Source organism: Pleurodeles waltl, chromosome 7 (genome assembly GCF_031143425.1).
Source record: "Pleurodeles waltl isolate 20211129_DDA chromosome 7, aPleWal1.hap1.20221129, whole genome shotgun sequence".
NCBI lineage: Eukaryota > Metazoa > Chordata > Amphibia > Caudata > Salamandridae > Pleurodeles > Pleurodeles waltl.
Window position 1 is genome coordinate 1,484,853,146 of NC_090446.1, and position 15,614 is coordinate 1,484,868,759.

The following is a 15,614-nucleotide window of genomic DNA, read 5'->3' on the forward strand; positions in this document are numbered from 1 at the left end:
CTTGAGGCCCTCCCCCTCATCGATGAGGGGAAGCGTCACCCATTGAGTCTGACATGGGCGAGTCAGGTTTAAGCCCTGAAGCGCCCAGTGCGAGTGTCAATCAGTGACACCTCTTCACAGATTGGGGTGGGGTCAGAAGCCTCACTGACCCCATCTCACTCTGTAACGAAGTTGGGACTGCTGCCTCCCCTCTTTGGTCAGCCCCAACCCTCCTGGGTCCTCCGAGGCAGAGCTGAAGGTAAGTGTGTGTGTTTTTTAAAATGAATGTTTGGTGCGTGCTTGTGTGTGTGTTTGTAATATTTGAAAATGAGTGCTGTGAATGGATGTGTGTGTGTGTGAATGAATTAATGAATGAGTCTGTGAGTGAGTGAGTGTTAGTGTGCATGTGTGTCCCACCCCCTTCCTCCTAAATTTACCAGCCGCCACTGCCATGCATACCACGTATCTAGTGCGTTTTATGATACCAGAGGATTTCAGCCCTGATTTGTTACCAAGGAATAAAGTGTTCTCACCTTGATCCTGTGACGTGCCATGGTTTTCTTCTTTTCCTACATGGACTGTGACCTTTTTGGTTAACAGCGTACCACACCCTGTGGCTGGGTGTACTACCACTTGAGCACTCTATTCTGTCTAAATTAGACACACCACCATGAACTTCCGATATCCAGGACAATAATAATTCTGGATTTGTGCACCGCTTATACACTGCCATGCATGTCAGCCCACGAAATGACAGGGTTGCCATTCTGTTCCAAGATAGATCAGTAATTAAAATACAAAATAAATGTAAGTAGCAACAAATAGTTTTTTTAAGTCAGAGGGTTTTGCAGCTATTTGCTGCCTGACCTTCCAGGGGTCGGGGAAGCAACAGGGAGCTTGCGTGGCAAGCAAAGTGGATTTAGAAAACATAAACTGAAGGAGAAGCAACATAAAGGACAAAGCTAGAAGCACACATGGGAGTTTGGTAGGGTGAGCAAGCACACAAGACAGAGCTTGCAGCACATTAAGGAGATAACAGCATGGGGGTGATATTTGGTGGGAAGAAGCACAAGAGGGAGAGAGGTGGAAAACACATGCACTCCCATGCAGTGAAAAGTGAAAAAGGATGAAAATGAGTTGCCTAAAAGTGAGCAGTAGAAGGATAGCAGTTAGCTAGCCAGATATTTCAAGGAGATAGTGCTCCAGGGAAGGGACAAACACAAGAGGGACAAGCTGAGACAATGAAAGCCATCATATAGGAGGCAAGTGAGTGACAGTGACACTAAAGCTAAGCAATGGTAAGCAATGGGACAAGTACAAGGCCCTGTAAGCCATTGGTAGGGCCATGGTAGTTTTTTTTTATAGCTGTGCTGTCTGGTAGGCTTGATCCAAAAAACACCTGTTGGCAACTGAACCCTAGGAGAACAGCCCAAACAAATCATTCTTTCACTCAAAGAGGAATTCAAGCTTCATGTTACTTTCTCCTTCTCATTGTCACATGTGCATCTAGCCTTTGGGGAGATAGAAACTTACAAAAAACAACAACTGAAACAGAAAAAGAACAAATACTGAAAATAGTCAACTGACATTCACTTCATCTGCCAGAGGTGGGTGCAGAGAATATGCATTTTATTTGCAAATTCTCTACTACAACAATATTCTAACTCGGGGCATGTCAGATTATGCACTGTGGCTAGAAATTAGAGTGGCAATAAGAGATGATGTAATAAAATAACTGAGCAGCCCTCCGGAGTAACTGATGAAAGGATCATATTTATGATATTCCTCAAGTGGCAGAAAAGCATCACCTGAACCAATAATCTAGAGACAGTGGGACAACAGGGATACATATTTGAAAAATTTCTCAAACCTTAATTTATTCATGAAAAGGCAACATGAGAACTGTAGTATAACATTTAAGTTTAGAGGACACAAAACCATTCAGTTGGATCAATTTCTGACCAACAAAGGTGAAATAATCATTTAGATCAAAGAATAGCTGGGGTCTGAAACGAAATCCAAAGTTGGGTCATACTTAACATAAAGTCCAAAAGAAGATAGTTTATCAAGGAATCAGTCACTCTATTTTGATATTTCAATAGATTGATACTTACATTGTATAGAGACAGTGACTGAGCTCTGTTCCCGCCCATGTTTATTGGCCGCTGCACAGTGGTAAATGCCATCATCCTTGGGAGATATATTGAGGCGGATCAATTGCAGGTTATTAGAAACAAATGCTGACTCATTGAGGATGAGCCCTCCCTTCATCCAGGTAAGATTAGAAAGTGGCTCACTGTCCGCAGTGCAGAACAGGCTGCAGTTAGAGCCTTCCAGCACTTCCACAGATGTTGCATTAGTTGTTCTCATTATCCCTTCTGTGAAACGTAACAGACACAAGGGTTAATTTCACAGAATGTGTTCAGAGTGTTACTTAGAATTACGCAACTTCACAACTTTGTTAGATAAGTTTATACAATACTTAAAAGGAGATATCCAATATTTCTGAGCCATGGTGTTTAGAACAAGTTAGCTGCTTTTGGTAATGACTATAAATATATAGTTGTCAACTAAATACCCATAACTTTTATCCATCAATCATTCGTTCAGTGACCCTAATTGATTACTAGCGCAAAGTGTGGAAATGTGTGTGCTTGACTAGTTGGTCAGTGTGACTATATCATATCTATTACAGATGTGCCACCTATGGTGTTGGATGCCATGATCATCCATGTCAGGGTCATGTGGCACACAAATTGTAGCATTGTGTCTCTCTTTTTACTTCAAATTGATTAATTGTTTGTTTATATCATATAATTTGCAGTAATTCTTCTTTATGGTGCATTAAACACTGGGGAGGAGGAGAGGATGTTGTTCTGCAGATAACAAAATCACGATTTGCTCTGTGTGCATAGCTGAAGGTATTTGTGGGGATGCTTGCAAAGGAAAGGTAGATAAATTATGTAGACAGAAAGGGGTGGGTTGTGGTGAGATGAAGTCAAAAGGAGATAAGTAGAAGGATGAGAGGAAGATGTTGAAGATGTTAGTCCAATTATCATTCCCTTAGTGGGGGGTGCATATGACTACAATGCATATGTGAAATATTGGGGTTTCATTAATGGAGGGGCTCGTGTTATTATGCTGCCCATGCATCATGCATGGTGTCGCAAGGGCAATTCAATTCCTTAGTTAGATTTATCAAGCAGGGCAAGGCCACCTTGCATGCCCCTGTGGTGCTTGGTAAATCTGCAGTAACTAAAGTCAGTGCAAGTCATTGCCTTGCATTACTTTATTACTTCTATGGATGGAGAGTGCGTGTTCCCACTCGTTCACTCATTGATTTTGGCACATGCCCAGATTTACCAATACTGGTAAACCTGGAAATGCTCAAAAGGCTACGCCTTCCCAGGGGGAGATGCAATGAGGAGTGATATCTTTATACGTGTTGCATCTCGCAGCACACATAGAAATAGGTAAAAGCCTCATCTATAAATATCCTTAGTGAGAGAAGACCAATTCATATGAAATTATTAACCCATGGCTAATTCACTCAAAAGGAAATTTTGCATTAATTTACATGTTTTTAGTGCCTTTTGAAACTAGCAAAGTAGTACTGTATGTGGAATCAGATCAGACGTGCTGTGATAATAGAACTTAATTTGGAATGCACTGGTCATGTACTACATTTGCTGATTTCAGAAGACTAAACTGGAAACCAGATTTAATGGCTTATATCTGCAAGTTCACTCAGAGACTAATTGAGAATTGTTAGAGATGAAAATGCTTTGATGATAACTTACAAATTGATCTACTGCTCTACTGTGACAAAATGAGTGCCATCCAAAAAACTAGTTGTTCAGCTGCACATAAAATATGCAGAAATATGTAGGTTTAATGTTTTTATGTTTCATTTTAAGTTAGTGAATTTTTTTCTGGAAGATTGCTTTTAAAATGAGCTCTCTGTTTCTATTAGTATGTCAAAGGTGTGAACTAGAGTAAAGCATGTATTTATGATTCAGAATGGGACGTCAATTGACAGCAGATTGGCTCATCATTTGAGAAAAGAAGACGAGTCTGCACTTTGCAGCGGAAGTTGTACTATGTGAGGAATTACTTTACTTGAAAATGTGTTATGAGTAGCTTATATTTGCCTGATATAGTGATCATGCTGTTCTTTGTGCAGTAGTACAACCTAAAATCAGTGAAAAATGCACCAATGTATTACATGGGATTGTCTGAATCACTAAATTCAGACGTGTGTTTAGGAAAGTAATGCTGATGTGAAACAGGCCCTCATCTTTTGTTGCAATTGTAATATAAAAGATTTTGCCTTCCTCCTAATCTGCTTTTGGCAGAATTTGTTTTTTGTTGGCTTTAGGACTGTGGGCACCTTACCTCTGCTAACCAGTGCTAAAGTGCATGTGCTCTATGCTTCAAACATGGTAACATTGGCTTCTCCACAACTGGCATTTTAATTCACTTATAAGCACCAAGTAATGTGCAGTATATGTGCCCAGGGCCTGTATATTAAATGCTACTAGTGTGCCTACAGCACTAATTAGGTCGCCCACTTAAGTAGCCTTTAAACATGTATCGGGCCTGCCATTGCAGAGCATGTGTATGCAGTTTTAAACTGCCATGTCTACCTGCAAGTTAACCCTCTTGCCAGGCATAAACCTTCCTTATTATTACATGCAAGTCACCCCTAAGGTAGACCCTAGACAGCCCCAGGGCAGGGTGTTGTGTGTTTAAATAGTAGAACATGTACTTTTAAGTTTAACATGTTCTAGTAGTGAGAAACTTTTATATTTGCATTTACCTACTGCAAGACCTATCTCTCCCATAGGCTGACATAATAAGTGTAATTACCAATTGGGAAAAGATTGGGCATCACAATCTGAAAGCACTGCCTCAGCTATACCTGAATAGGCTGTGTCCTGTCCACACGGAAAGAGCTACATGCCCACCTGTAGTAAGCCCGGAACCAGGGCAGGCATGGCAGGGACTCTGTGCCCTTGAAAGGCATCTTATTGAAGTCTCCCCCACTTCAAAGGCACAACTGGTTATAAGTACTGGACCTCTGACACCACCAAGGATACTCTACCAGGAAGGACTGTCATGCTACTGAAAGGACTCTGTTGGACTCTGTTGGACTCCTGCTCTGCTGTGCTGACCTTCTGCCTGCTGCCCTCCTTGCCTGAGATGGATTGGACCTGCATCTTTACAAGTGAGAACCAGAGTGACTCGAGGGCTTGCTGTCTTGCCACCTGATTAAAGTCTCAGGGACATAAAATACTTCCAATCATCCTGCTCCTGCACCTGGAGTCTGCCATCTGTGAGTGTCCCCTGCCAAGAGGTGCTATCCTGGTCCCGGACCCTTGGAAGAGTGCCTAAGGTGTTTGCTCCAGCAGAACCGATGCATCCTCTGCTATGTAGCAGAATCAACACATCGCAACTGTTGTGGGAACATGATTGGCCCTGCATGGAGAAACCGAGTGCATCGTCTTCGGAAGTGCTGTATCTGGGAACTGGCGCATCACTCTCGGAACTGACACATCACCTCCGTTACGTGGAGAAAATCGAAGTATCACTCGACTGCTCCCTGCATCTTCATGTTGCAACAAGAATCACGGTACCTTTGTTCAGTGGGCCCTGCGTTGTCCCTGAATCCAGCCTGTGCTCCATTGCAGTTACCCTGAACTTTTGATTTTGTCCCAGTTCAGTGCAACAACATTACCCACATAGGTGCTTATCGCTTATAAGCTGCTTTTGCACCTATGTTTTAAAAATTCATATCCCAGGTTCTACCGATTGGATTATTGTCACATTGATCTTGTTTTGTTCTTTAAATTGAGCTCTATTTCTCTGGTTAGAGTATGTGTGTTGTTCTCACTGTTTTACTCTCTGAAGTGTTGCACAAATACTTTACACATTGCCTCTTAAGGGAAGTCTGACTGATGTGCCAAGCTACCAGAGAGTGAGCATAGGTTAATTTAGGCTGTGCATCTAACTTACCTTGCCTAGGACTGTTATCCTTCTTTGACAGGGTGCATACCTCTGACAATCAGAAGCCCAATTTCTAACAAGTATTCACCTAACATACCATCTAGCTATGTTTTAATATGTCTAAAAAGACTAACTGCAGAAACCTAAATATGACAAAATCACACACAACTCAAAATAAGTCTATGTGCAAACAACTGACCAAGATGTAAATTGATAACATAAATAATGGTGCTATAGTCAGTAAGAAATTGTACTAAAATTACCACAGAATAAATATTGATGCAGTACCTTACCTCTATCAGTAATAGATATGCTGATTGTTGGAGTCATAGGTGGATCTATAAAGGAATATAATAGTTTTAGAAATAAATGCAATGCTTTCAAAAAGTACTAGGGAAAATAGTTTGTAAACTGACATGGGCATAGCCGGTGCTGACAAATGAGATGCTGGTTGGGATTCTCTCTACACAAGAATGGATGACGGTCACTATGACCTGGATGCTTATTGGCTGAGGGACTGCCAGGTCAAGGATTTCCTCTAACGGAGGTAGACTAGATGTCACAAATGGAAATCTTGAACTTTGCCCACCTCGACCTGAACTGACAAGTAGCGAGTTTGATGTGCAGGATCCTCACTGATTCACAACAGGGTTCCCACTGCGCCAGTGTCTACCTAATCTCCATTGTCTTAAACTTTGCCACTGTTATTCATTCAAAACAACTTCTGACATATTAGTCTAAACTGCATATTTTATGTTGTTATTAAAATGTAAAATTGTAAATAAAAGTATTGTTACTGAATATTGTTCAACTTGATGGAACATTATGGTGCCTGAAAAATATGTGAGAGTCCCATTAAATCCATTAACCAAATCAAAATTCTGGCACTCAAGAACATTAATGATTTCAAGTAGATGCCAGAACCTAACAAGGAAGTACTTCAATCATTCAGTCCTAAATCTGAAAGATCCCTTTTATCTAACAAAAATATTTAATACCTCATGAGGACCGGGTCTGAGGTTCTCTGAAGTCATATCATCAACTATAAGCTTAGAAGAAGGCAATCTTTCTCCTAAGCAGCCCCTCACTTTTTTAAGGCCCTTGCTCCAGTAGTTCTTCTAATAACAGCCTTCCTCAGTGAGATGTCTCAGTTCTCTAAGTGACCTTTGTTGGCATCTGGTATGGTCTGAACGTCATTAGATACAATCAAAGTAACCAACTACATATTTAATTCTCAAGAGATTGATAAATGAATTACCATAAAATTGAGCAATGGTAGCATCTGATACTTACTACGGATAGTTTCTACTAAAATTTCATCTATGAAGTTATGTGACAGTGTCAAAATTTGCCATTTCGTTAACTAAGTTTATCACCTTTTCCATATTTCAGATTCAGGCTATAAATCCCGCAAAAATACACTTATAACAACATTTTATTTTAAGTTCAAATATATCTGCTAAATGTGGGTTTTTTTCAGGACAAAAACAGTAGTATAGAGGATTTTATGAGATTTTTCCTATACATTTTAACGCCAGGAAAACGTTGAGAAGTTAAAGCTTGCAAAGGGAATGACTACTACGTTTCTACACCTACCCATGTACATTACAATACTTAGAAATGGTGACAAATGGGGTCATGAGTATTACATAAATAACAAAATAATATCATTTTACTATTAGATTCAGAATACCAAAGACTTTTCTTTTATGCAGCTCATGGCTATGTTCTAATGTTTGAGCTCATCTGTTGCATAATAACTTTATTTTCTCTTATCATTTACATCCTCTTCCAATCCATTGCCTTCCACCTAGATCTTTGGTATTCGCTATCACGATTCTTGTTATCAAAGATACATGCTGTCTTCCTCTGAACTGCAGTGTTTCTTCGCACTCTCTAAGGAACTCTTAAGGAAGGTGTCTTTAAAACACCTACATCAACACGTTTAGAGGAACCTCCATTAGCCAGTAAGTCGAAATAAAGCAGAATAAGTGGAGAACACCATCATTTTTGCTGAGAATTCAAGTTAAAATATTTTCAAGCTTCTAAAGCCTCTGGGATGTAGTGACATTTTTTATATGCTTCTAATGACATTTTACTGACAGCAAAGCTCCAAAACGTCGAATGTTTTGCCAGCAGTGATTATGTCTGTTTGGTGTATCATTTAGTATGCCAGGCTGAATTTTGATGCTGGATATTTCGTTCCATCCCAGACACACTTTGGCCTTCAACTTGTCAATGTCTGTCAGTCGTGCTTTTTGTTTTTTCCAACACCTATAGTTTGCCAATGCTATTTAGTAGTTTTATAGGGCGCTACATGTTGTGTCAGACACTTCAAATCGCTCCATTGCATAAGCCCTTTGCCTAAGAAACCATGTGGTACCTAGGCGGTGAATCTGATGTAATGTGGAATAAATATTACTTAATTATGCACTTTACTGTATTAATGTTATGCATGTTTATTGCCTAAAAATAGCTATTTCTTTGTATCTATTGGTTTTCAAGTGGCTGCTGCTTGATGCTGACCAGTATTTCAACAGTGAGGGACAGATTTACAAAGATGCCAGGCAGCTCAGTACAGGCAAAATGTTGCTGCTCTGCCTTGTGTGACACGGAGAGAGCAGAAGACTGCCATATCTGCAGAGATATAACACCCTCCTTCCCCTACCTAGCGCTAGGCAGCACTGGGACATGCATAATGCTTTGCACTATAGTGCAAGGGTGTCTGCGTGAATCTTAATCTAACATACAGGTTAACCTCCAGTACAAACCACTATGCTTACACTAACTTTAAAGCTTTTCTTGCTTTGTATGTGGCTTGTACAGTGCAGCACACATGCAAAGTCGGATGCAAAAGAATAAAATAATTTCTCCTTTTCAATGCCTGCTTTGAACCAACGTTATTTTTTGGTGCAAAACCCTGTCTACTACTGTTAGTAGTTAGAGTTTTGCATCAAAATCCATGGAAGGTTGCATGGGAACGTCCAAGTACCACCCATGAAACGCCTCCCTGACTTAGAGTGACTTTGTGCTCTGTTGCGTTACTTTTAGGTTATTTTACTCGGATACCTATTCTTCACAAAAATGTTTTGCGCAGGTTTGTGTCACATTTGTGATGCAAACCTAGTGCAAAAGGTTGTAAATCTGTCAGTAGCAATGTCACTGCATCCCAGAGGTCTGAGGACCCATCGCACCCCAATTATTGTATTTTTTTTTTATTGTGGACTCGCCAATCGGACATTTTCCCTGCTTGCATTAGTTCCCAAGCCCCCCTTGCTAATCCATTACTTCTAGCCCACAGATAGGTTGTGCGAAATGAGTGCTTGGATGATGGAGTCAGAATCCTGAGAGGCATTTTATATATGTATGCATGTATGTATGTAAGTGGTATTTTTAAAGTGTGAACCTAGCCAAAAGGCAGCAAAGCGCTCATCACATTTTCAGTCATTCATCTGTGAACTTCTCCAGTACTAAGACAAGGAGTGGTGATGCAGGAAAAATAATTAATCGATTCTTCCACTGCTTTTTAAGACCCAATCACCGACCAATGGTGGTCGCCAAAAGGAAGTTCACTGTAAGCATAATTTCATCAAATGTGTTGAAACTGTACTTACATTCGACATTGAGCGTGGCACTACTTGTAGCTGATGCACTCACAGTGGAAAAATATGCAGTACAATCCAGTTGTTTGCGGTTATGCTCCCTGCTAACCTGGAAGGTGATCTCAGATATGTGGGACTGGGTACCATCAGAATGATTAATTGTACGTTTCATTGTAGAATATGCAGAGTTCAAGCTCATAGTCCAGGAGATGCTTGGGGGCGTTCCTGAGCACCGCCCTGGGGCTGTACAGTTGACGCTCACATTTTTACCCTCGGTCAGTGCTGGTGGCAGATCGATTGTGGGCTTATCTTGAAGATCTAAGAAACAGGAATTAAGAGATAAGTATTGTCAAAGACGGTATTAATTGTGTGTGTATTATTCTGGCAGCAAAGGTCTCTATATAGCTTTTTCGGGTTCAATAGGGAGCCTTCCTTGGGTGAGTATCTTTTGCATACAAAAGCTATTAGGTTTGGTGTGTTAAGTTGTTTAACGTCACATCCACACAATACTGGACATTGTTTTTTTTTTTTATTCAGCAACTTTGTGGAATTTGAATTGGAGCGAAAATAACCTGCAGGAACATTCTTCCGCTAATAGCCTGAAGCCTATTTCACCCTTTAGCAAATTTAAACGAATTCCACAAACATTTCACATCAGGTAGTTGCTTAGTTGTGAACATCGCACATCCCTGCCCATTGGACTTAAGTTCTGTATAGTTCCAACATTATGCATGTCATTTTGTGAAATTCCAAATGCACATTTTAATGCAAATATACTTATTTAGACAGCATTAACATTATCATCACAAGTCCTGAACCTATTAAAATAAAATAGAACAGACCTCTGTAAATTATCACTAAATACTCAATTGTCTGACTGCTCACCCAGTCATGAATTAGTGCCTTCTGTTGGACGGTGCAGGTAAAGCTCAGACTCAGGCCTGGCACCATTCGTGAACTCGTTATCATATTGTCACACTGACAACTTGCACATGGTGGGCAGAGAGCAAACTCTTAAGAGCGTTTATTAGTCGTAGCTGGATCCTTACAGAAAGATCACTGGGTAATACTTCTGTGATGTCCTATTCACTCATATCTGCATTCGAATGTGGTGGATTCCACTGTAACCATCATCTCCACTTCCAGCAATCAGACTCCTGGCAAGGTTTTGATTCCAGACAGGATAACTACAACAGTACAAAGAAAAATACACAGAGCTAGATGCAACACATCCTTACCCTTACACACGAAAAGTACCATATTGTTCACTTCAAGCAGGATTTCCTTCACACTCACATCGCCTTCAATAGATGTATCACCCTCCCTAGTGGATACAGGATCTGAGCAGGTACACACTCCACAATCACCTTCAGTACTGGGAACATCTCAATCACCTCAACATTAGTTGCTAACCATTGAAGACATTTCTTCCAAACTCAAAATACCTGGAACAGAAAAATTGCTATCATCATAAGATGCAGGAATCAACTGCACACTGATGTCACCTTCCTTTTCAGTACAAAGAACAAATAAGATTTCTGAAACATCCCTTGTGAAATTTCTTACACACTAGTTAGTACAGTGATCTTGTGAGCATGAAGGATCTAAAAATCTGTGAAGTGAAGTGAATCAGACACAACCGTACCAGGAACATCATCAGCTTCAAACATGCTGTGGGTATCCATATCCATTCTTCCAAACCTACTCGATATTATTGCTACTCTATACAAATGCCACACTTTTACATCACTTAACGGAACTGCATTATACAAACTTTAAATACATTCTTGTGCTTCCAAAAATTGACTCTCTCCCTTGCGCACTGTTGTAATCTGTTATGTATCTGGGTAAGAGCGAATGATTCTATGGTTGTCAGGTTAGCGTAGGCGTTCCCATCCTTGACAGTAAAACTTTTTCAAGCTTACGCGTTAAGAATTTTAAATTCTATTAAGGACACAGAGGCGAGGATTATGCTTCTCTTTCTATGCTTTATTTTTCATACAGCAGCCAATAGGAGAAGATATTATTAAATGAAAACATATCCCAGTATTCATAGTACAGACAACACAACCATAGTTAACAGAGTATATAAACCATACAGGCCAATGAACTTCCTCTTTCTTTGCGAAATCTCAGTCAGTAAAAGTCAATGAAGTGTATCAACATCGAATCTAACAAGAACACAATCCAAAATTCCAGGAGAACACAGCAACTCCGGGATAAGGAATGATGCAACATCAAATCTGATAAAGTCCCAGGAATGAAGAGCTTCAACTCTGATCAACACCTGAGAAGGGAAGAAAACGAGAACTAATCATAGTATATGTCATAGAACCAATGTTCACAACTTACATGCACTGATAACGTCACTGGGTGGGTAAGACAATGAGACATAAAATGAAAACAGTATACTTAACTCGTAAGCAGAGGTCTTATTGTCCACTGGGGGGGGATAATCCTCGCCTCCGTGTCCTTAATAGAATTGAAAATTCTTAACGCGTAAACTTGAATTTTTTTTACTCTGTCAGGACTGGTGGCTCAGATTATGCTAGTTCAAAGCTGATCAACCACGATTGATGCAATATCTACAATAGGTTTATGATGGAAGGTCTTAAAGGTAGATTCCGAAGACCAGTCTGCCGCCTTCATAATGTCCTCCAACCTCATGCCTAAATTAAAGGACTTTGAAGCCATAGCTCCACGGACTGACTGAGCTCCAAACATGGAGACATTAATCCCTGCTTCAGAAAGAAGCCATCTGATCCATCTGGCTAACGTAGCCGACGAGACTGGCTTGAAAGGCTTCTGCAGTGCAATCAACAATTGACCTCTAGGGTCTGCACGAAATTCCTCTGTGGCTGATTCATAGGCCTTTAAACACTGTACTACACATAGTTTGGGATTATGAGGGAAGGAAGGGTAAGACACTGAATTGGTGCCCGTTTTAGTACGTTTGGAGATCGAAAAGGAAACTCCCGTAGGAGAAAAAATCCTGCCCTGCAGATCAAGGGAACGCACATCAGATACCCTCTTGCATGAAATGAGGCATAGTAATAAGGTTAATTTGGCCAAACGTTGTTTGCGTGAAAGGAATCTGTTGTCCGGCCAAGGCGAAATTAACGTAAGAACTGCGTTGACGTCCCAAAGGGAAGAATATCTGGGACGCGGGGGGTTCGACAGACGAATACCCCTCATTAATTTGCAGACAATAAGGTGCTCACCAACAGGTTTACCTAAAACTGGTAAATGACCTGCTGAAATGGCAGATCTATAATTATTGATCGATCTGTAAGCTAGGCCTGCAGCTGCCAGTGAAGCCAGAAAATTGACCACTAAACTGACATCAGCATTAAAGGGATCGGAATCCCGCTCCTCACACCAATGAATCCATTGCTTCAAAGCAGAGGAATACCGCTTGTGTGTATTGGAGGACCAGGCTTGTAGAATGAAACTGGAAGCTTGTTCTGAAATGCCTGGCAGGAACCAATGACGCCTGAAATCCTCCGGGCCACCACGTGCAACTTGCCCTGAACAATCAAGGGGTGCGGGGACCCCAGAGGGTCCAGGAGAAGGTTGTGAAGAGGAGGGATTAGGAGAGGGAAGTCGCACAGAAGGTCTAGTGCTAAGGGGAACCAGGCTTGAGCCCTCCAAAGAGGGGTTATCAACACAATCTCCGTTCTCAGACGTCGGACTTGGGAAAGGACACGAGGAATCATGCTGAACGGGGGAAATGCATAAGCTCGATGGGGTGACCAGTCCTGGAGAAAGGCATCGGTGGCCATCGCTTCTGGATCTGGTCTCCAGCTGAAGAAGAGAGGAAGCTGGCGATTCAATCTCGATGCAAATAGATCTATCGAGAAAGGGCCCCATTTCTGGTTGAGAGTGGCGAACACTTTTGGGAGGAGCATCCAATCGCTGGAATCCGGCAGGAATCTGGAATTCCAATCCGCCACTGTGTTGCGAGTCCCCGAAAGGTACTCCGCAATCACTGAGATGCGATGTTGGAGGCAATATTGCCAGAAATCCCTGCAATGCGAGCTAAGGTCTGAGATCTCGTGCCCCCAGTTTGTTCACATATCTGACCGCGGAGATGTTGTCCATTCTCAAGAGAATGCAACAATCCGCCTTCAGAGGAGAGACACTCCGGATTGCAAAGGATCCGGCTAAAAGTTCCAGGCAGTTGATGTGGAGACGGAGTTCCTCCTCCGACCAACGACCCCCCGTGGTCACATCTCCGCAACGGGCTCCCCAGCCCCATCTGCTGGAATCCGATTCCAGAATAACATCCGGAGACGTGCCGAAAATCGCTCGCCCATTCCAGGCCTCCATGTGCTCTAACCACCAGGTTATCTACGAGCGGACCTCTGGATTCAGAGGAACTAAGTCCGTATAAGACAAACCCTTCTGGAGGTGAGAAATCTTGAGCCGTTGGAGGGCTCTGTAGGTTAGCGGACCCAGGAAAATAGCCTGGATCGAGGATGATAAAAGACCCACCATCCTGGCTAAACTCCTCAATGACACTTTCTGTCTGGACAAAAGTAGGCGCAATTCCTTCTTGATATTGCGCACCTTCAGAGGAGGAAGGATCAACTGAGCTGTCACTGAGTCTATCTTAAAGCCCAGAAACTCAATCTGTTGAGACGGGCGGAGACAAGACTTGGGCTGATTGATTATGAAGCCCGGATCCTGAAGAAGCTGGATCGTCCAAGACAAATGGACTTGAAGGAGAAGGGGGTCCTGAGCCATAATGATCAGGTCGTTGAGGTAAACTATCAGACGTACACCCCGTGCGCGAAGGGATTCCACCACAGGCCTCATCACCTTGGTGAAGCACCAAGGAGCGGAGGAAAGCCCAAAAGGAAGTACTTGAAACTCGAAGCACTGGCCTTGCCAGAGAAACTGAAGGAAACGCCGGTGAGGCGGGAAAATGGGAACGCTTAGATAAGCGTCCTTTAGGTCTAGCCGCACTAACCAATCTGCTTCTTGCAGTATATCTATGAGGAGATGGATTCCTTCCATCTTGAAATGTCGGTAGACCAGCCATGCATTGAATTCCTTGAGATTTAGGACCAAACGCGATCCTCACCCTTTTTTGTCTACCAGAAAAATGGGGCTTAGGAAACCCCTGGGATGGGGAACAGTTTGGCAAATAGCACCCTTCTTGAGGAGCGCTTGAACCTCCAAGTCTATGATGTCTATATCGGGACGGGAAAAATGGGGAAGAGGAGGGGGGGAATGTTGATAAGGAGTCTGGTAAAATTCCAATCTGAACCCTTGAACGGTCTGTAACAGCCAGGGGTCCCTGGATAATATCCTCCATTCCGTCAAACAAGTTTGGATCGTGCCCCCAAGAACCACCTCGGAAGGGTGGATTATTCTCACCTGAATTGGTGCGATCCTGGGTATCTACTTGCTGACCTCTGTATGAGTTCTTGCAGTAGCGGCCCGTACCTCCTCGGGGACGAGATGGATAGAAGGTGGAGCCTGCTTGTTGCTCTTTGTAATATCCACGGCCCCTGGACAGGGCATCTCGTCTGGGGCCTTGATAATAGGAGCGGCCAGACGAGCGACCCCGCAGACTTCCGGCTCTCCGAAAAAGAGTCTCTCTGAAGACTTTTTTGAGCGACAGTTGGGCTTTAGCCATAGTATTGAAGGTCACAGCAAATTTGGCTAAGTCCTTAATGAAGGGGACCCCGAAAAGGAGACCCTGGGCCACAGGGACCGCTTCAGATGTGGCGAGTTCAGTGAGCTGAGGGTCGTTCTCATTAGGATAGAGCGTCTCCTTTCTGACGATAAGGCCACATTGGCATTGCCTAGATGGCAAATGGCTCGCTGAGCCCACCCTACCAGGATGTCAGGATCGATAGGGGACTGAGACTTCTTGGCTACGTAAGCCATCTCCAAGATCTTTGCTAGAGGGCTCGAGAGGTCCAGGAGCTTATCTTGGCAAGAGCGCCAAGCTCCGACTTCTTGCGTTTGATCAGGCCCGGCCGGTCCCCGAGATCCTCCTCAGAATCAGACTCGGAT

General features: G+C 42.5%; 1 protein-coding gene across 2 annotated transcripts in view; it reads right to left on the reverse strand.

Annotated features, from left to right (window-relative positions):
- LOC138246549 (sialic acid-binding Ig-like lectin 11) overlaps positions 1-15,614 on the reverse strand; it is a 239,411-nt gene that overhangs the window by 63,691 nt on the left and 160,106 nt on the right. For both annotated transcript variants that reach the window (XM_069201216.1, XM_069201219.1), the window contains 3 exons: positions 9,600-9,905; positions 6,279-6,323; positions 2,094-2,357 (listed from right to left, as the gene is read on the reverse strand). In XM_069201216.1, the coding sequence (XP_069057317.1) occupies positions 2,094-2,357; positions 6,279-6,323; positions 9,600-9,905 (615 nt within the window). The remainder of the gene's footprint in view (positions 1-2,093; positions 2,358-6,278; positions 6,324-9,599; positions 9,906-15,614) is intronic.